Here is a 22,238-nt window from a genome sequence, read left to right on the forward strand (position 1 = left end):
TGTAGTACAATATCAAAATCAGGAAGTTGATATTGGTACAGTGTGTGTGTGTACAGTTCTGTTATTTTGCCACAGAACCAATATCAAATCAAAACACATAACTATTCTGTCACCAATAAGATATCCTTATAGTCAGCCCTACTCCCTCCCTCTCCACCATCCCCAACCGCTAGCAACCACTAATTTGTTCTCCATATTTACAATTTTGTCATTCTGACAATGTTATATAAATGGAAGCATACCGTATTTGACCTTTTGAGATTGGCTTTTTTTCACTCATTATAATGCCCTTGAGATACATCCAACTTGTTGCGTGTATCAGTAGTTCTTTTCTTTTTAATGCTGACTAATACTACAATGACATGGATGTGGCACAGTTCGATTAACCGTTCGCTTATTTTAGGACATTTTGGTGGTTTCCATTTTTTGACTGTTAAAAACAAAGCTATGAACAATTGTGTACAGATTTTTGTGTGGACATAAGTTTTCATTTCTTTGGGAAAAATGTCCAGAAGTACAATTGCTAGATCTTTTGGTAAGTGTATATTTAGCTTTTAAAGAAACTGACATTATTTTCCAGAGTAGCTGTGCCATTTTACATTTCCACTAGCAGTGTTTGATAGATTTAGTTTCTCCACAGAATGGGAGAAAATATTTGCAAACTATATCTCTGATAAGGAATTAATATCCATAATATAGAGAGCTCCTAAAACTCAACAAGAAAAAACAAACAAGTAGATTAAAAAATGGGCAAAGGTTTTGAATAGACATTTCTCCAAAGAAGATGTCCAGAATGCAATAAGCTCATGAAAAGATGCTCAACATCATTAATCATTAGGGAAATGCAAAATCAGTTGTAATGAGACACCACCTCACACCCATTAGGATGGCTACTATTAAAAAAAAAAACAGAAAATACTAAGTGTTGATGAAGATGTAGAGAAATTGGAACCCTTGAACACTGTTGGTGGGAATGCAAAATGATACAGCTGTTGTGGAAGACAGTATGGCAGTTCCTTTGAAATTAAAAGTAGAATTACCGCATACTCTAACAATTCCACTTCAGGGTATATATTCAAAATAATTAAAAGCAGGGTCTTGAAAAGATACTCGTACACCCATGTTCATAGCAGTATTCTTCACAATAGCTAAGACATGGAAACAACCCAAGTGTCCACTGACAGATGAATGGATAAGCAAAATATGGTACTTATTTATAATGGAATATTATTCAGTCTTAAAAAGGACGGGAATTCTGATATATGCTACAGCGTGGAAGAGCGTTGAGGAAATTATGCTATGTGAAATAAGCCAGTCACAAAAAGACAATTACTGTATTATTCCGCTTACATGAGGCACTTAAGAGTAGTCAAAATCATGTAGACAGAAAATAGAGTGATGGTTGTCAAGGACTAGGGAGATGAGAATGGAAAGTTATTGTTTAATGGTTACAGAGTTTTAGTTTTGCAAGATGAAAAGATGGATGATGGTGATTTCACAATAATATGAATCTACTTAATACTGCTGAACTGTACACTTAAACATGGTTAAGATAGTTAATTTTATGTTGTATTTATTTTACTGTAATAAAAAACAATCATGATGATACTGTTAACAACTTTATGCCAACTGTTTTTTAAAAACTTAGAAGAAGTAGACACATTTCTAGAAAAATATTACTTACAAAAAATGAGGGAGAAATTAAAAGTCTGAATCATTCTATAATTATAAGAAATTGAATCTTACCACAAAGAAAGCAACAAGTCCAGATGATTTGCTAAGCAAGTTTCTACCAAAATTTTAAGAAATAGGTTATTCCAATCTGATGCAATCTCTTTTTAATTAATAGAAAAAGAGGATGTTGCCCCACTTAGTTCTGAAAGCCCTACGTAACCCTGATATCTAAACCAGATGAAGGCATGACAAGAAATGAAATTTGCAGATGTATTTCACTCATGAATGTAGCTGTAGAAATCTCAAACAAGGTATTAGCAGATTGAAACCAACATTGTAAAAGAAGAAAAATGCTATCACAAAGTTGGCTTTTTTCAGGTATGCAAGGATGGTTTACTATTACATGATCTATAAATGTAAATGATGACATTAATAAATTAAAAGAGAAAAATCATATGGTAATGTCAGTAGGTAGAAAAAAAACATTTGATTATCAGTGTAAGTTCATGGTTAGGATGCTTAATAAATTAGGAAAAGAAGGAGATTCTTTAACCTGTTGGGACTATTAAAAAAAAACCAACAGTCATCAGCAAACATTTATTTAAATGGAGAAATATTAAAAACATTCCCTTTAAAAACAGGAATGGTATAGGCATGGATGTTATAACCCAATCTACTGTTTTACAAATCATCCCAAACTTAAGGGCATAAAACAACTATTTTATTATACTTATGGATTCTGAGGGTCAGGAACAGGGACACTGTAGAATAGGAAGGTTTGTTACTGCTCCACCCTTTCTAATGCCTCAGTGGGATGACTTAAACACTGGAAGTGGCTTGATAGCTAGAGCCTGGAATCATCTGGAAGTATCTTCATATATCCGGTGGTTTGATTCCAGTTGCTGGCTTTGAACTCAGGCAATCAGTTGGAAAATTTGCATGTGGCTTCTCTGTGTCGTCTCTTCAAGTGGGCTGGCTTGGCTTTTCTCATAACATGGTAGGTAGGTTACAAGTTGAACAATACAAGGACACAAGACAGAAGTTGCCTTTTTATTACCTAACTGAGGAAGTCACACATGTTAATTCTGCTGTGCTGTGTTGGCTTTGGAAGTCATAACGATATACATAAGTTCAAAGGGAGAAGTCAAGAGACCTTACAGCTCACTGGAAGGAATATCATTGTTTCATTCTTAGGAGAATATGTAAGTTAGGAGGTATTTTTGATACTGTCTTTGAAAAGTATAATCACCACATTACCTGTTCTACATAGCATTTTATTGGAGGACATAGCTAGTGCTTTAAGATAAGAAAAAAATTAGAGAATAAGAATTGGAAAGAAATAAAACTGTTGTTATCTGGAGATAATACAATCATTTACATAGAAAATCAAAAGATGTAAATAAATTATTAGATATGAGTTTAGCAAAAATGAATGGATATAAGATAAATATACAGAGTTTAATTGTATTATACAACAACAACAGACAACTAGAAAATATAAAAGAAGACATTAGTGTATCATAGAATATCAGTATCTAAGAATAAATCTAACAGGAGATATGCAAGTCTTCTTTAGGGAAATTGATAAGATTTTATTAATAGGCATTAAAAAAAGATTAACCATGGTATATCTTAGTTATATAACATGTTTACGGATAGGATGGTTCATTATCATAGATTTCATTTCTACTGAAATAATTCAATAGCCAGAAACAGATCCACATATTTATGGAATTTTGGTATGTGATAAAGATGGCATATCAGATTAGTTAGGAAAGAAGTTACTATTCATTGAATGTAATCGAAAAAATTATCTGTATTGGCAAAAAAAAAAAGAAAGAAAGAAATTGGATCTCTGGTTCTACCATATACAAAAATTAAACTGCAGATGGTTTAAGTACTTAAATGTTAAATATAAAATTTTAATTTTATTTGTAGAAAATACAGGTGTGTATATCTTTTTAAACCTAAGGATAGGAAAGGATTTAAAAGATAAGACAATAAACTGATTAGTTATTGTAATAACAGACTCAATTAACGTTAAGAATTTTTGTTCATCAAAAGCTGCCTTAAAGAAAGTGAAAGACAGGTTATAAACTAGATGTTTACAATATACACAACTGACAATGATTAATATAAAAAAACCCATACAACTCAAAAGGCACAAACAACAGAAAAATAGTGAAAGACATAAATAGGTATTTGATAAAAGAGAAACTATATGTGATTAATAATCATATGAAGAGATTTCAACTTTGTTAATGATTGGGGAAATCAAATTAAGTACACAATGAGATACCATTTAAAACCAAATGTTGGAAAGTATGTGGATTCACAATACTTTTATATGTTGTTTCTGCAAGTAGAATTCGAGCAACCATTTTGGAAAATAGTTTTTCATTATCTTGTGGAGCTAAACATAGACAAACCTTAAAACCCAGTAATTTTACTTATAGACATACACCCGACAGAAATTCTGTGTATATACAAAAGTAGATGTGTTGGAGAATGTTAGTAGCAGTTCTGTTTTCAGTAACAAAATATTGTAAGCCACCCAACTGTCTATTGACAGGAAAGTGACTGAATAAACTGAGATATATTATAGTAGTCCAAAGAATGAATGGCCGCTAAAATAATATTAGCAACATAATATGTGAAAAAGTTAAGCCCCCTAAATTTATGTCATGGGATACTCTTTAAGAATAAACTAAAAATAATCTGCTTTTTTGTACTGTAGATAAAATGGAACTTCATTAACTTGAAAGCGAAGGAATGATGAAAAATAAATTTAGGATTGTGAGTCCAGAGAGGTCCAAGGAGGGGTTATGTGTAATTTCTTGTTAGAATCTTCAGTTTTATGCTTGGTGGTGGGTTTTCATATCCTAATTTTATTTTTTAAAAAAAGAATAAACAATTAAAAAAAAAACCCAGACGCCTTGAGGCAGGAGTATGACTGATAGGGAGGATACATGTAGATAGAACAAAGTGCGTCAGGGGGAGTTATAGTTGAGGTCAGAGAGGCATTTGGGGGCCTCTAATTATGTCTAGTAGAAGAGTAAACAAATTCTTAATCAAGAGTGTAAAGCTGTCTATGGTTAAAGTATCTGAACACTGAGACACTGAGTTTATAATTTCACTGTTATTTACCTAAGTGTGTTATGCTTATTGTATCAGAACAACCATGTTCCAGTTAGATGAGATTATCAGATATATCTGTCCAGATAAATGAGACTTCACTATAAATAGAAAATAAATAGACGAGCATATATAACACTATGAAAGATATGAAACACTTTATTAGAGAAAATTACATTTGTGATCTTCTGCACTTTATAAAGTTGTCAACACTGACTTTACTGTGTTGTTAACTAACACTTTTCTCTATTGCTTGTTGTATAGAGTACCCTCATAATATTGCCTTAATATTGTGATGTAATTGTAGGCTTTTTTTTTTTTTTTTTTTTTTTTTTTTTGCGGTATGCAGGCCTCTCACTGTTGTGGCCTCTCCCGTTGCGGAGCACAGGCTCCGGACGCACAGGCTCAGCGGCCATAGCTCACGGGCTTAGTTGCTCCGCGGCACGTGGGATCTTCCCGGACCAGGGCACGAACCCGTGTCTCCTGCATCGGCAGGCGGATTCTCAACCACTGCGCCACCAGGGAAGCCCAAATTGTAGGCTTTTTTACAGGATACATTTTTACTTCTAATCATTAGTGCCAGTGCAATTCACAACTTTGTCTTCATGTTTGCTTTGCTTACATGGTGAGGCTCCAAAGTTTGTGTCCCACAGAGGCATGGATTTGTCATTCTTTTTTTTTTCTCGGTATGCGGGCCTCTCACTCTTGTGGCCTCTCCCGTTGCAGAGCACAGGCTCCGGACGCGCAGGCCCAGCTGCTCCGCGGCATGTGGGATCTTCCCGGACCGGGGCACGAACCCGTGTCCCCTGCATCGGCAGGCGAACTCTCAACCACTGAGCCACCAGGGAAGCCCCTGTCATTCTTGTTTTGGAAGATTTGGAGTTGAGATTGATATGATGATAGTTTTAGAGTTTAAAACTTAATTGTTTTAGAAAGAGTTACCCAGTGTGGTGAATGGATTGAAGAGCAAAGTGACTGAAAGTAAGTTCTGATAATTTTCCAGAAATAGTGATAGATATTTGAATCACAAGGATGGTCACCAGAGGAGAAGGGAAAGAGGAGCGAGGAAACTAATACAGGACTGAATGACATACCTGGCTATAGTGTAAAGTGTAAAAGGTAACACATAGTTTCTGCATTCTGGATAGATTAAAGAATGATAATACTATTGACCGAAAATAACAAGATTTAGAATAGAAAGTCTTTTGTGAAGAAGAAAGGAAGTTTATTTTAGCCATAGAGTAATATATTTAGAGGATCTCATAATACAGTAATAATAATAATTGCAGTATATGGATATGCTACAGATGAGGATGGTAGGAACAGCTAGGTTACACAGATTTGTTAGTTCATGTTAAGAATTTTGACTGCATCCAAAAAATGATGAGGAGCCACTGAAAAACTTTAAATAGATGAGTCTGTAGAAGAATCACTTGGGTAGTGGAGTGGAGGATGGAATAGAAAGGAGCAAACTGGAAGCAGAGAACGATTTTGAAGGCTGATACTATAAACCAGATGAAAGATAAAGGTGCCTTAACTAGGATGAAAGTATTGGTGATTGAGTACATGCATTCTAGAAGTATTTAGGACATAGGATTTGGTGACTGATTGGATGTGTGGAGTGAGAGAAGGAAGACGCAAGGGTGACTCCAGGTTTTTTTTTTTTTTTTTTTCGGTATGCGGGCCTCTCACTGCTGTGGCCTCTCCCGTTGCGGAGCACAGGCTCCGGACGCGCAGGCGCAGCGGCCATGGCTCACGGGCCCAGCCGCTCCGCGGTATGTGGGATCCTCCCGGACCGGGGCACAAACCCGTGTCTCCTGCATCGGCAGGCGGACTCTCAACCACTGCGCCACCAGGGAAGCCCTGACTCCAGGTTTTTGTCTTGGTGAACTGTGTTGTAGATGGCAGTACCAATCACTGGGTGAAGGAATCCTAGAGGAAGAGTTAATTTGAGGTTGATGGGAGAGGTCTTGAGTTCAGTATTGATTGCATTGAATTTGAAGTACCTGTTAGATGAAAGAGAAACTAGTCAATTGTCTGTTGGGTTTATGGATCTGAAGCTCAGGAGATGGATCTGAACTAGAGATTCCTTAACTTGTTTGTAAATGAATCTGAAGGAATGAATGAGGTAATCTAGAGAGTTTATTTGAAATGAGATAAAAAGAGGGGCTAGATTGGAGTACTTAGAAACTAACATTTAAAGGGTGGGTAGAAGAAGAACCTGTAAGGGGGATTGGGAAGAAGCAGTCAGAGAAATAGGAAGAAAGAGGGAAAAAGTATGGTTGTTTTGCAGACCACAGATTGAGAGTGTTTTGAGAAGGAAAGCCTGGTCAAATGCTGTTAGTGTTCAAATAAGACAAGGAATTGAAAGTGTCTTTTTGCATTTAGTGAAAAGGAGGTAATTGGTTGCAGGCATGGGCTGTAAGAATAGAGCATCTATGATGTTGAGCTGTGAAAAGGAGAGGGCTGTGGTTGGAGAAGAATGTAGTTGAGGATGGTTTTGCTTTTGTTTTTGTTTTGTTTCATTTTTAAAGATGTAGGACATGGAACATGTTTCAGTGTTAATAGGAAGGAGCCAAATAAAAGGGGAAAGTTGAATATTTAATAAAGAGAGGGAATAGTTGAGAGAGCCAGGTCTCAGAGCACAGATGAGGAATTAGCCCTAAGTAGGTGGAGGGATTCCTTTTTTCTTGTGAGCAGAAGGAAGTGGAATAGTTGGGTATAGCTGCTGGTAACTGTAGTTTTGGTAGAAAAATGTTAAGGGCCTTCCCTTAAAATGCCTCTTGTTTTCTCTGTTTAGCAGGAGGCTTGGTCATGTACTTTGATTACTGAAAGGAATAGACAGATTGGAAGTTTGAGGAGAGCGGAAAATCTTTGAAATAGCTTCGGAGAATGAGGGAAAGAGGCTCAATTAGAGAAAAAGTGGATGTGGTAGGCTGCACTGTGGACCCAGCTGAGGATGGGAAACCTGAATTTTATAGTGAATCCTTTGATACTTCTCAGCAGAAGACAGGCAGTTGGATATTGTTGGCAGTTCTTTGTGGGAGCTATTATCTCTTGCCTTGTAACCACTCCAGATTCTGAAGCTATTGAGACATAGAACCAAGAGTCATAGGATTCAGAAAAGTGGCTCTAGTCTTAAAAGTTTAATGTAAATGTGGCATGGACTGAGGCTGAAATGAGGTCTCCTACAAGTTCTCTCCTGAATTAAACTTACCTGTAAGAAAAAATATGTCTCCATGCTAAGAACATGAAGTTTTTCTCTGGTGAGCTTCTCTTATGGGAGCTGGACCAGAGGAAGATTATATTGTTTATGGGCTGTGGGGAACCCAAAGAACTTGTACTGTGCATGCATGCTGACCTCTATACATTAACCTCACCTGTAGAGAACATATGGATGTCCTGCTCTCATCATCCTTCTTCTTATTTTTTTCTTAGAAGTAAAGAAGGTAGAGAAAGGGACTATAGTATTTCTTTAGTTTTGTCTCCTTCCATCCAGAGAAGGCCTTTGTCCTCTTAAAATGTGAGAAGAGGTGATGTATGTACCCCTTAAGATTCATTGAGGGTTGAGATTTTGCCAGATAGAAGGAGTGTAATTCACAGAGTGAGAATTGTGAATTGACAGCAGGATAACCATATGAAAATATTTATTATTTGGTTGGGAATATATGACTGGCCCCAATGAGGTGGGTAATTCTGGAAAAGTTGGGTAGAGCATTAAGATTGAGAGTGAGATATGATCAGAAGACCGTCAGCTGAGGGAAAGATTGCTGTTAAGGAGTTGGAGGAGGTAGAAGAATTAACCAGGTTGGAAAGTAGATTAAGTATTTGGAGAATCTAAGTGCTTTTTTTCCCTCATCTGCTGGGACATGTAAATTTCCTGAATGAAGGTTGGCAAACACAAAGACTTAATTGATAGCACAGATGAAAATTACATAAAGGAAAATGTTTAGTTATTAGAATTAGTTCTGGTTGGGGTGTTTTCCTGTCTCACCATTTATGAGTAGAATATTTTTTAGGTAGTGAATATACATCTCAGTTATTTTTTTTAACTTGTGATTATATTTTGCCATTGACAGTATTATTTATAGTATGGTAATAATTCTGCAATTAGGCTTCTTATAGGACGTTTCAAAATTATCATTAGCCACAATAATAATTGGATAAGAGAGTGGAATGTGGCACTATAATTTCTTTTAAGATATAGACTCTCAGGCTCATGCCTTAATCAAGGTAGAGCTGTTTTAGTGCTCAAACTCCAATGTATTTTTCTTGGAGAAATAAGAGGAAAAGTGAAGTTACAGAGGAACTATTAGTAACTCATTTGCTTTCATTGAGTCATTTATTCCAAAAGCATTGATTCAAAAATATTTTTTGAGCTCCTAGTATGTGCTAGGAACTACATAGTTCAAGGTTCTAGGGAGTTAAAAGAAAGGTTAAGAAATGGTCCTTACATTACCTTGGAAGAGCTAGGGAAATTCAGGTAAACAAGTAATTTCCTTGAACAGATAAGCTTGAAATTCTGATTTTATATGATTAGACTCTTCCTTTTAGTTCAATCTTAATGGCTGTTCATTTTTAACCTTAACTAAGGGTATGTGTGTGTGTGTCTGTGTTTATATGTATTTCCTTTGTTGTTTCCTCTTACCAATTTATATTTGCTTCAGACTGTCTGAAAAGAAAATCACCTGTCTGTTGCTTCTAGGAAACATGGCATGAAATAGTCACAAATGGAAAAATATTGTGATTATGAGGACGTTGGTTAGCCAGTAGTTTTCCAGATGGGATAGAGATTGAATTAAATGCTGAATGGACAGTGTTAACTAGTGAGGCACTTCGGGCTGATTGAATAATCTGGATAATCTTTGGAGATTGTATTTTCTGAAGTCAGTTACCTAAATTGTCTGTTTCTCTGTTTGGTTTTTTTTCGCATTTTGTTTAGGCAACTTTGGTGTCTAAGATACGCTTTTACATTTTGTATAAATACTTATAATATGGGAACATGTTATGAAGGAGACTAACATGACACATTTTCATTTATTCACTGATTAAATGCTAATTTAAAACATTTAAGCCTTCTTTTATAGTTTGTTCTGAAAAAAAAACTTACCTTGAGTTTTCTTTTTCAGAGTAGTATTTTGATGGAAATAATGGGTAGCTGATTCATTGTGCCATGATGTTTTGTATGCTATCGTTAAAAAAATTCAGTTATGCGTGACCACAGTTTAAAGTTGTGAAAGGCTTGTTATGACCCACAGCCATCTCCTAATGCCCTCTATTCTTTTCCAGCCTCTCCATTTCTTGCTTTCTAGAAGCAAGAGGTTCAGCATACATAGCTGATTCTTTTAGTGTTTACCAGTGAATCACAAAATAACATGTTTATTATTGCTACTTCTCGATTTTTAAATTTCATATCCATCGTCTTTCCATTATGGAAGATGAGGCTTTAACTGTCTTTTACCAGCCCCGCTGCCTCATACCACATCCTTCATCTTCTTTCTCTTACCTTCCCAATATGGTTATATTATAATTTTGGTGCAGTTAGTTATTCATTGTTTACATTATTATGACCATGTCAGTACTATTCACAGCTGAAAAATATAGTATATAATGTTTACTTTTCCTGTCTAACACATTATTTTCTCACTGTTTTCTTTTGGTTAATTTTCTAATCACTAATTCAAGCCTAAATTTTCCCCCAGTTGTTTAATATTACTCTTATGATGGTAAAACAGAGACAGTCTGTTAATTTCATTTCCTTGAATACATCTCCCAGGAGCTTTCCGCTCTGCTCCAATTTAGGCTGGTTGCTCTCTCTTCTTGTTACATAGATGTCTTGGGAAGTCACTTCATTTTTTCTGGGAGAATTCCCTTTGCCTTTCACTTTAGTTGGATTTCCTTTTTCCTAATCCTGTGTCTTCCTCATGTCTTATTCCTTTGGTTTACTCCATAGAGTGTTTGGGAATTTTTTTTTTTTTTGAGACTTTGCTGGTGTGAATATGCCTTATGCCTCCCTCAACTTGATTATTTGTTGGTTTGGCTGATTATGAAGTTCTGTGCTGTAGAATTTCCCTCACAATTTTAGAAGCATTGCTTCATTGTTCTTTGCCTTCCAGTGATGCTCTTGTTAAGTCTAATGCCATTACATATATTCTTTATCCTTTGTATAAAACCTATTTTATCTCTTTAGAAGCTTGTAGGATCTTCTCTTTTTCTCTACTGTGACTTAGTATGGGTTTTTACTTCTATTTTCTTAGATACATGAGGAACCGTTAAATCTGCAAATTGTATACTTTTGTTTTAGAAAATTTCTTTTATTATTATTTTGTTGATGATTTCTTATCTTTTGTTTTCTCTGTTCTTTCTAGAATTCCTAATAATTAAATATTACATATTCTAGACTGGATCTTATAATTTTCTTATATTTTTACTCTGATTTTCCATTTCTTTTTCTTTTATACTCTTCTTTTTAAAGAAGATTTTCTCCGCTCTATTACCCAACCTGAAGTTTTTCATTTCTGTAATCATTTTTATTTTCAAGACCTTGGTCTTGTTTTACACCCCCCCCCTCAAAAAAATTAAAGCTTATTGTTCTTATTTCATGAATGCCCTGTCTTCTGTTCTCAACTCTCTGAAGGTATTAGTTATAGTTTTTATTTTTTAGAAAAATTTCTCTCCTATGTAGTCTTTGTTTATTCCATTTTTTCTCTATTTTTCATATTAGATACTTTCTTCATATCTTTGATTGTCCTTGGCAGTCTGCTCATATGCAAGAGTGAGATACTAAAAATAAAGTAGCATACACTTACATAGTGATTAAAGTGTCAGACATTGTTCTACATCTATTTTAACTTATTTAATCCTCATAATGACTTTAGGAATTGGTTACCATTGTTATTATTCCTATCTGACAGATGAGGAAACTGAGTCATAAAATGTTAAATAACTTGCACAATGTAACACAGTAGGTAAGTGGCAGAGCTAGGATTTGAATCCAGGCAGCCTGACTCCATAGTCCCTTCTTTTAACCATTATACTTACTTTGTCTCTTATTGAAATAAGGAGCAAATTGGAAATTCTGTGTGTGTGGGTAGGGTTTGTCAAAGTAGCGTTGCCTGAGTGAGCTGTTTCTTTGTGGAACTTCTGATGAGGTTCTTTTTCATGGGTTGATTAGATTCACCAGAGAAGAATCTTCTAATTTGCTGTTCAGAGGTTGAAGCCTGTCAAGTGGCAGATTGGTTGCCGAGTGGTGAAAGAAGGCTGAGGAATGCATCTCAAAATGTAATACAACTTTGACTTAGTCACCTGTCTCTGGTCTTCCAATCCAGAGATTCTTGGTTTTATCCTGTCCAAGGAATAAACCTTCAGTTTTCTTCTGTGATGAGGCATTGTAAATTGCCCAGTTGTGCAGATTCTGAGAGGGGATTTTGGAATATATATCTGACTGTGACTCTTATTTTGAGTCTCATCTTTACCCAACTTCCGGTGTTGACCATTCTTGAGCCTTTTGTGGTTTCTGTGATGTAAACGTGATTGATTCTTATTTTCTCCACTGGTAGTGTAAGATTCATCTTCCTTGTATTTGCTTTCAGTTTTTTTGGTTTTTTTTTTGCAGTTTTTTCATTTTACCTACTCTTTGACCCCGTGTTTATGTGAAAGCAAACAGTCAAATCTTTGCTTGCTATCTTTTAGGAAAAGTTTTTGGGGAAAGACTTGAATAAGATGGGTGTTCTTAATGTGCCATTTAAAATTCTCTGCTAAGTCTCTTGAAATAAATCTCAAATGTCTCCTTTTACCTGAAGTGTTTCATGGTGCTCCAGCTAGACATTTCACCTTCTGAAAATCTTTTTCTCCCCCCTTGGATTACTTTTCTTTTTTTCGTTAAGACCCTTTTATATTTCATGTTATATTTGCATTGTTTTCTTGCACACTGCTCTCTCCTCCACACCAGGCTGTAACTCCTTGAGGACCTTGAGTGATCTCTTCTATAGAGTTGCTTAATAAAAAATGTTACATTAAGTGTTGTGTATATGTTTTTCTTGTGAAATATCAGCAATATATTGAATACTGAGGATAGTTAAGGAGGGAATTAATATAATAGTGCAACAGAAGAGATTAAATTCAGATGGAAAGAAGCCTGAGAATTGTTAAACCTAGATATTATGAAATCTTTCAACATAACAAAGTATACATCTTACCCCCTGCCATGACACAAAAGAATGAACTGCATGATCTGTCAATTTTTTGGCCAGGCTCATGAGTCTATAACTTAGATGACAGATATATTTGGCATTGCTATATTATATTTGCAGTTTAATGGGATAATGTTAGATGCTAGAAATCTTCTAAAAGGTTTACAGATGCACGGTAGACAAAACAGTGTGCTCAATGTATTGGACTAGCTAAATCCATAAAGAAGCCCACATTTGTAATATTTCCTTTTAAAAACTAATTTTTAGTTTTTGTATTTTGTAAAATTGATTTTTACAAATCAGTGTTGTTAATTTTGCTTCCTCCTGCTCTTTAAAGTATTCAGAAGGAAACAGAAACTATTTCAGAATTTGAAACTAAATTATTCAGAGAAAGGTTATTGCTTTAAAATAATAATGTTTATTTCTCTAGTACTATATTTTAAGAAACTCAGGACACATTTGTCTTAAAATATATTAATATTTCTTTGAAAATAAAGTACAGAAAGACTAATCTGCATTTTAATATGTAATAGTTGCTGGGGTATGGAAAGCATCCGTGGTCACTAATATGTTCTTTTGTAGAGCTAAATCAGTACTTAGGAAACTGATGGTATTTGGTTCATTACCACAGGCAAACAAGCTGAAATGATTGTTAGGCATGGGTATTTGTTTTTGTTTTCAAATTTTCTGGCACCTTACACATAACTTATTGGGATATGACTTAAGAAAACACATAGAAGCATTACTCTAAAAATTCCATTATTTTGAAACCATGTTATTTGGGTACAGTGTTTGTAGATGCTAAAAATATCTTTTAGTTGTCTCCTGAGATTCGTGGGACACATGTGGAAAACACAAACTTGGTGTTTATAGTTTGACTCGGTTAATTCTCAGTATCCATATCACTCTTCTTTCATAATTTCTTCATGAAAAATGTAATCACATACAGATTTCTATTCGCTTGCAACACAGAATTAATGTGAATTCCATTTCAAACAAACCACCATCAAAAGTTTCTGAAAGTCTGGTTTATATTTTTTAAGTGTGTGTGGATGAGTTGCTTAGCTTTGATTTTTGGAGAAGTACATCTTTTAAAAATTTTTCAACAGATTGTTAAATTGTGGGTAATGGTGACAATACTGGTGTAATATTCTGATTAATTTAATGTAGTCCCTTTTTATAATGTGTTTCTGTCTACATATTCCTTATAGTGTCATTCCCTACTGAGTTTCTGTGAAAATAAATTTTCTTTGTCTATTAAAGCAATCCTTGAGATTGTTTTTTACTGTTTATTTTTCTTTGACTATCTTTGAGTTTTATTTTTGAAGGCATTAGTATTAATTTTAGTGATAAGGCAAAGCATGGCTGTAGATAACTACTGCTTTATAACTCAAAGCAAAATGCCTTAGAAAATACCTTTAGAATTAGAGCTTAGCATATGATTTAATTTGCTTAGCTGTTTTTTTTTTTTTTTTAGAAGTTGGAGAAGATTGTTTTTCTGTAATCAAGTCCGTTTAGTATTACTGGGTCAAGAAAACTATAATTCATATTTGAATATGTTCACTTTTGAAAGATAGAAAAGGAAACCAGTTATTGAACAGAGTATCACTTCAAAATTTATTGAGAATTTATTTTTTGTTTTACTATATATCACCTATTACTCATTTTACCTTTCCAGGTTTTTTAGTTCTTTCACTGTTTGTTAGATAAAAGCATCTCCTTCTTATTCTTTCTTTCTTTCTTTTTCTTTTTTTTTAAAAGCCCAGGCACTCATGGTTTTATCCTTTTATTTTTATGATGTGCATTAGGACAAAATAAAGCATGTATTATCCCACTGCTCATCTCTCTTACATACTTTAAGGGTAAAGAAGAGAGGTATTCTGGATATTCGCTTGTGTTTTTCTCTTTCCTGGTCTCCATGAATACATGACTTGATTTATCTTGATCAGCCTAGTAACTTGCTCCACATTTTTCCAAAAGTGCAAAGCAGTTTCAGCTAAAAATACACATATCAAAATGCTCCAGAAGTTGTGGCCACAGCTCAAAAATGCTGATCAATTTTGAAAATCTAAATCAACCTCGGCCATGAAACCGAGGGAAGAACCTTTGTGGTGTGGGACAGATTTCCAAAAATTCACCACAGTCCTGTTCTTAACTGGAGTTTGTGCTGATGTTGCCAGACAACTGGGGAATCGATGCAAAAAGCAGGAAGCATTATTGAATTGAGCCCTAGTGCCAATTTGGGAAAAGCAAATTAAAATGTAAAAGAATATTTTTCCACTCCTGGCGTCTCAACATAAAATGGCAAAATACATGGTCGCTGAAAAAGTCACAGAAATTGTTAATTTTGCCAGAATGGCTAATTTTGCCAAAAAACCTCAGTCTTTTTGTTAAAAATACATATGCATATGGTTAAAATACATTTTTTAACCCAAATGAAATAGTTTTAATTTATAAATCAAAAAAACAAATCAAAATGTATATATATCTTTAAGTGAGAGAAGTGTTTTGACATAAATGACTGTGTGTGGGCTTGTTTCAATGTCTTCTGTTTTTCAGGTGCACTTAAAAGAATGGATGATGATGATTTTGGTGGTTTTGAGGTATGTGCTGTTATTTACCTTATTTTGCTTATGTAATTGTTTCAACTTTGTGGGATTATAATAGAGTATACTAAATGTATTATTTATCATTGGTGTTCATGATCCTTTCTTGATCACTTTGAATATAACTCTGGAATAAAAAAATGAAATCAAGAAAAATTAAAATATATTCCCTCTGAAAGTTAAAACTGATTTATTGTTATTGAACACTTGGTCATGACCATAGGAATGGTTTAAATTGAGGTAGTTAAGTACTACTAGTGGAAGCAGTAGAGAAGAGGTTTGAGAAATTGTCTGCAGATGATTTTGCTGTGATACATGTCTATTAGGAAATACTTGTGAGATGAGGGATGAGTATTGAAGATCTGTCACATATTTTCATGCTTACACCTGTGATGAGTTGATTTAGTATATTAAGTACACGGCCTTTTGGTGGCTTATAGAGCTAATTAGTATGTTTGCCCTGTTGGATTATTCTCTTAGGTTTTAGTTGGATGCTTTGTAAGGAAATTGTTAGCTGAAGGAGCACTGTCTTTTCCTTAATCCTTTTCAGTGTGTGTTCATTTTATTGAAATATTTTGTAACCCAGTTATTTTTATGGAGCCAGTATAGTCTTGCAGGAAAATCTCTGGATTAGGAGTCAGGATGCCTGAGCTCAAGTCCTGGAACTACCATCAAGTGAGCGCTGTGATTTTTGCTTTTTTTTTTTTTTTAAAGAAATATCTTTACCTAGTTTGGAACTTGGTGAAAAGGAAATTGTTAGAGATAGGGACTGTAATTAATGACGTTAATAGGAGAAATGAGATATTAAGTATATATCTAGTGCTCTGAATGTCATGAAAGAATAGTGTGAGTTTAGGTTAGGATCATTTTCTGTTCTGTTGATCTTTAATAGCTGTTAATATGGAGATATTTAGAATATGAACTTACCTGTTTTCTACATTTCATCTAACATTGTTTTTTGTTTAGCACATTTGTATATTTCCTGTATTTGCTTTAGTATTTTGGGTTTTGTTGGGTGACTGAATCTTATTTATGTTACTGAATCTTATTGTGTTTCTTGATTTATTATATCAGAGAAAAAAGAGTAGATAGTGTTCCTTAGAGTAACAGTTATACTTCAACGTATATTCAACGGATCTATTCCTTTTAATGTTATATAGGTACAAAGTTAACCAGCCATTCCAATTTAATTATGGTTGTTAGGATTCTTTCTTTCTGCATCCTGTTATGGAAATATGGAAGGTCTCTATCCTTGGGTATATAAACCATGTTTATTTGTCATAGTTCATGGAGAGTAGCTACTGTATTCTACGTCACTTAGCTCCTGTGGCAGATTGCCCCAATTGACTTCTCCTTGGCTGACAACTCAATGCAGAATCCAAATTGAAATTCTGGCTCTGTTTTTCAATGATAATTTTGCTGTGACCTGAACACTTAAGAGAGAGAAAACTCTGCACTCTTTCCCACAAACTCAACATTCAGTAATTGACTGCCTCATAGTTTTAAAACTGTTTAATAGGAGGCTTTAATTTAAATGTCAGCTTTAGGAATTCTCTAAATGTTGAATGCTAGTAAGTTCAGCTGGTAGATTATTCAAGGATATGGATGAATCCTATTTCTTTAGATTGATCTGTTTTTGGTCTTGTGATAATTAATGAAAAAGATTTAGTCTCTAGACTTTTGAAGAAAAATGGTATATTTTTCTTATTTACATAGGTAAACGCTGTGGTAGTTAGTTTAGAATACTTAGATATAAGGTTCACAGATGCAAATGTGATTAAGGACATATGAAATTAAATTTCATTGGTAGGAGGTATATTTGAGAAAGGAAGGAAGAGTTTTACTCAAAGATATAGAGCACAAACACTGGGGATAGTCACTAGTAGTGGGGGGTGGTAGCACTGAAGACTGAAAAGTAATTGAGTATTCAGAGGAAATTTGAAAATGTGTGGGGTATTACAGAGAATTACATTTGCAGAATTGGGAGGCTTGATTGCTTAAATAGCATTTATACTTTTCAGATTTTCTAAAATAATTTTGCCTTTGTTTTATAGGCTGCAGAGATTTTTGATGGTGGAAATGGTGAAACCCAAACTACATCTCCTGCCATTCCTTGGGCTGCTTTTCCTACAGGTACTACAGTAGAGTAACTAGGAATATTTTTTTTCTTATTCACCATTTTTGCCTTTCTTTTGAAAGCCCCTTTCCTACCTTTTCACTTTGCCTTCTTTGATCTGAAAAATGGAATGACCCAAATTTAACATAGTTTTTTTTCCATAACAAATTATGGATTGAGTAACAAATTCTGCAATGGTGGCTTGAGGCATGATTCCAAAAATGATATCATGAACATTAAATAAAATTAAAGTACAATTGACATTTCCAAATTTGTCTTTGTTTTAGGAAGGTGAGGTGCCAACTAAGTTTTTTAGAATGTCCATTTCATTAATTAAAGACTCCTTCTTCTTAATATTCTAAAAATATTATAAAAATGATTTGTCATCCCCAACAGTATTTAAATTTAGAAGTTTTTCTACAGGAAAATCATTCAAAAGTATTAAGAATTAAGCCATCCAGGAAATTAAATACAAAAATAAATTCCATTATTGTGAGGTATTTTATGGAAGACCTAATGTTCAGTATTAATATAATTCTGTCTAAATAATACTTTGCATTTTCTTTTTGTTCTGCCAAATCATTGTAAAGTCAGGAGTCGAAGATGAAAATATCATTCTTCAACAGCTCTGCCTCATCGTAGATTATTACAGTTATTCATTCTACAAATATTTTTCCAACACTTATTATGTATGAGACACTGTGGGGACATGTCCTTTACTTCAAGGGCAGGCACATACATATTTGTAATATGAAGCAGATTTGTGATTTGGGAAGAATGATGATTTCGTCATCCATTCGTTTAGCAAATGTTACTTCATGCCTGGTATGAGTCAAGTAGTGTCCTTGAAGCTGCGTGTGTATCATTGATCTGGGCTTTGAAGGATGCATGTAATTTCAATAGGCCGAGATTGGAATGGGGAAAGATTCTGAAGGGAGAAAAATGCTTGGAATAAAGGTGCAGATGTGGGAAAGAGGATGGCACCGTCAGGATGCTCATTCTTGTTTGCAGGCTTTGTATGTGTTGTTTCCTTTGCCAAGAATTGCTCACCTTCCTTCCCACGGCTGCTCTCTTCCACTCCCTTATCATATAAACTCGTGTGTGTTTTATGGGCCGTTTCTTACTTTAATGTTTCTTTCTCTGGGAAGCCTTCCCATAGAACCTTCTCACATCGACGTGCACCTATTTTCTGGCTTTCATGTTAGACTGTAAGTTTTGTAAGGTACCATGTCTGCTTTTCCTTTTGGTATGTCCTAAATGCTGAACATAGTGCCTGGCTTATAGTTGGCCCTCAGTAAATTTTGTAGAAAGAATAAAGAAAAAACGAATGAATGAATGAATGAGTGAGTAAGTAACTGAGTAAATGACTAGACTAGGGTGACAATGGGAGTGGATAGGAAGACTTGAGATAGTGACATTTATAGGATGGTTTAGGACTTTCAGTGCGCTGTTATGTTTTGTTTATTGTCGGTGGGGCAAGCACATTATTCCTGTCACGCAGATGATGACATGACAGTTTATAGAAAGCTTTGGCTTTTGATACAGATAACTGTGTTTAGGAGTGAAACTTATACTTTCAGCTTCGATCTCAGTTTATTTTCAGCAACTCTGTTTTTTGAAAAACAGCATCAGCAGGACTGTGTGACTGACTGGCTGTGAGGGCGAAGGAGGAGTCAAAATTGATTTTCAAGGTTACGAGCCTCGGTTCTGGAGGGTGGTATTATCATGATCAGAAATAGAGACTTTAAAAGAGTTGGTTTCGGGCAGTATGAGGCCTTAATGAATTTGTCCCAGACATGACTATTTAAAGTACCTAGGGTTCAGAGAAAGGTGGGCTGGAGTTCTCCGTTTGGGAGTTTTTCCATTGATGTGACAGTTAAAGTTGTAGGAGATCACTGGGGGAAACGACGTGTAGAGAGAAGAGCCTTAAGTAGAGGGATTTGGATGTCCATAGTTAGAGAACAGGAGGAAGGAAAAGAGACCAGAGACTTGAGAGATAAGGAGAGTAGGGGCTAGTGCAACACAGGCATAAGGCGTAGAACATTTCAAAGAAGGCATGGTCGCTGATGTCAAAGGCTGTAGGGAGGTCAGTGAGATTTGAGACAGAAAAACCCACAGACAGTCGTAAATGTCATTGAAGGAAATGGTTTCAACAGAGTAGAAGTTGAAGCCAGATTGGACTTCTTTACTTTGCGTGGAAGCAGGAGGAGTGTTTGTTTTCCTACAGTTATCATGGCAATGTATTAAAGAATTGTATATTGTGAGCAACTTATTATTATATGTCACATCTCTATATATGTGTATATTTGTAGGTCAAGTCCTCAAAGCCTAATGAACTAGAATTAAAGAATAATCCCTCTAGTGTACACACACGCGCGCACGCACACACACACACATTGTCTCTTCCTCACTGAAAAAATCAGACCTGAAGAAAGTACTCTTTTTGGATTTTCTCAGTGACTTGCAGAAGTGAAGGAAAACAAATCTGGCCAAGAGCTGAAGTTAATGGCATGTTAGGTGTTTGCTCAGCGAAAGCAATCTTTCTCCTTTGTTGAATATAGTTTGTCTTCCTCTGGCTGCTGGATTTTGCCTCTGATTCAGGTATTTTGAAATTGTTTAGATAAGAGTGATGTGAACAAGCTGATTAGCGTAACAATTTAATCATTTCCGAGCTAATGCCAGAAAAGAGAGGAACTCTTTAAGAGATCTAAAGCAGATTCTTTCCAGTTTAAGAAGACTAGTATTCTCCTTTTGTCTGGTTTTCTGCCTATACTCTAGCTGTCTGTAATCTATATGAAAAAATATTTTTAAGAGATGACTATTAGCCAAATTTTACGACAGCATAAAATCCAAGAAGATTATTCAGAAACATTTGGTTTAAATTTTTAAGGTGCTTTGGGGAGTATAGAAATGTTCATTCTTGGGGTTATAGGATAAATGATTGCGTTAAGTACGGAGTGTAGTGGCTTAGTGTGCCTAGGGATTATCCTGCTTTGGGGCTGGTGGTTTGTTGGAGGATGATTTCATAATAGAAACTGGGATAATTTGTCTCTCAGAATGTCTGTTTTTAGCCTTCAGTACTGTTAATGAATTGAGGTACCTTGGTACCTATTATTACCTCTGTAATAATAGCATCATTTATGTAGTGGGAACTTTTAAAATACCAGATTATATGTATGCAAATGCTGATAATGAAATTAAAAAATTGCCAGTCAGAATAAGTGAAATGCTCATGTTGGTTCTTTACACAAATTATTATCTCTAGGCACCTCCCTCATCAGAGGTGTGGCATCTAACTTAGGATATGTGTCTCTACACTTCCTTTATCAAAGGAGTTGGAGAATGTAAGTGATGAATGAAAATGAAGTTATGAATCTCCTTTTTTCCTCTTGCCTTTACTCTCAATAAAAGTGTGATGATGATTATTTCATTTCAGTGAAAGCTACTCAATGAGAAGAATTGCCTCAATCATTTTCCTCCCTATTTCATAGCCTTACCCTCTAGCTTGTCTCCATGGCTATTGTTTGAAGCTGCATTGTTTCTAGATGATGTCTGTGCCTATCTGTTTGCCATTGCTTCTGGTTGTCACACCTTCCCTCGACTCCTGCCTGCTTCCTTGAGTCTTGTTTTTTTCTTTTAAGAAAAAACATAGTGTTTTCACTGTTTGTTCCATATCTCATAATTGCTCCTTCTTCTGAGCTACTGTATCATTTTTTTCTGCACCATTTGCTTGGCACTTAGCTTATGCCGATTTGTATTTTTTTTTAAATTGTGGTGAAATACATGTAACATAAAATGTACCATATTAATTAGTTTTTTATTAATTAATTTTTTATTGGAGTATAGTTTATTTACAATGATATATTAGTTTCTGCTGTACAGCAAAGTGAGTCAGTTATACATATACACATATCCACTCTTTCTTAGATTCTTTTCCCATATAGGTCATTACACAGTATTGAATAGAGTTCCCTGTGCTATACAGTAGGTTCTTATTAGTCATCTATTTTATATATGATAGAGTATTTTATATATAGTATATGAATATATGTATTATATGTATAGTATTTTATATATAGTCAATCCCAATCTCCCATTTATCCCACCCCCCCCACCATATTAATCAGTTTTAAGTGTACAATTCGGTATTTTTAATTATATTCACATTGTTGTGCAACTAATCTCTAGAACTTTCTCATTTGTAAAACTGAAACTCTATAGCCATTAAACAATAACTATCCAATTCCCCCTCCCCCCAGTCCCTGGCAACTATCATTCTGCTTTCTACCTCTATGAATTTGACTACTCTGGATATCTCATATAAATAGAATCATCCAGTGTTTTTCTTTTTGTGATTGGTTTATTTTACTTAGCATGATATTCTCAAGGTTCATCCATGTTGTAGCATGTGTCAGAATTTCTTGCCTTTCCTAGCCTGAATAATATTGTATGTACAGACCACATTTTGTTTATCTGTTCATTCGTCCGTGGACACTTGGGTTGCTTCCTATGGCC

At 34.9% G+C, this 22,238-nt stretch overlaps 1 protein-coding gene across 8 annotated transcripts in view; it reads left to right on the plus strand.

Moving 5' to 3' along the window:
• CCDC91 (coiled-coil domain containing 91) overlaps positions 1-22,238 on the plus strand; it is a 376,162-nt gene that overhangs the window by 70,032 nt on the left and 283,892 nt on the right. For all 8 annotated transcript variants that reach the window (XM_067008954.1, XM_067008955.1, XM_059081562.2 and 5 more), the window contains 2 exons: positions 15,561-15,604; positions 17,662-17,740. In XM_067008954.1, the coding sequence (XP_066865055.1) occupies positions 15,575-15,604; positions 17,662-17,740 (109 nt within the window). In that variant the 5' untranslated portion in view covers positions 15,561-15,574. The remainder of the gene's footprint in view (positions 1-15,560; positions 15,605-17,661; positions 17,741-22,238) is intronic.

The sequence above is a fragment of the Kogia breviceps genome, chromosome 12 (genome assembly GCF_026419965.1).
Source record: "Kogia breviceps isolate mKogBre1 chromosome 12, mKogBre1 haplotype 1, whole genome shotgun sequence".
Taxonomy (NCBI): Eukaryota; Metazoa; Chordata; class Mammalia; order Artiodactyla; family Physeteridae; genus Kogia; species Kogia breviceps.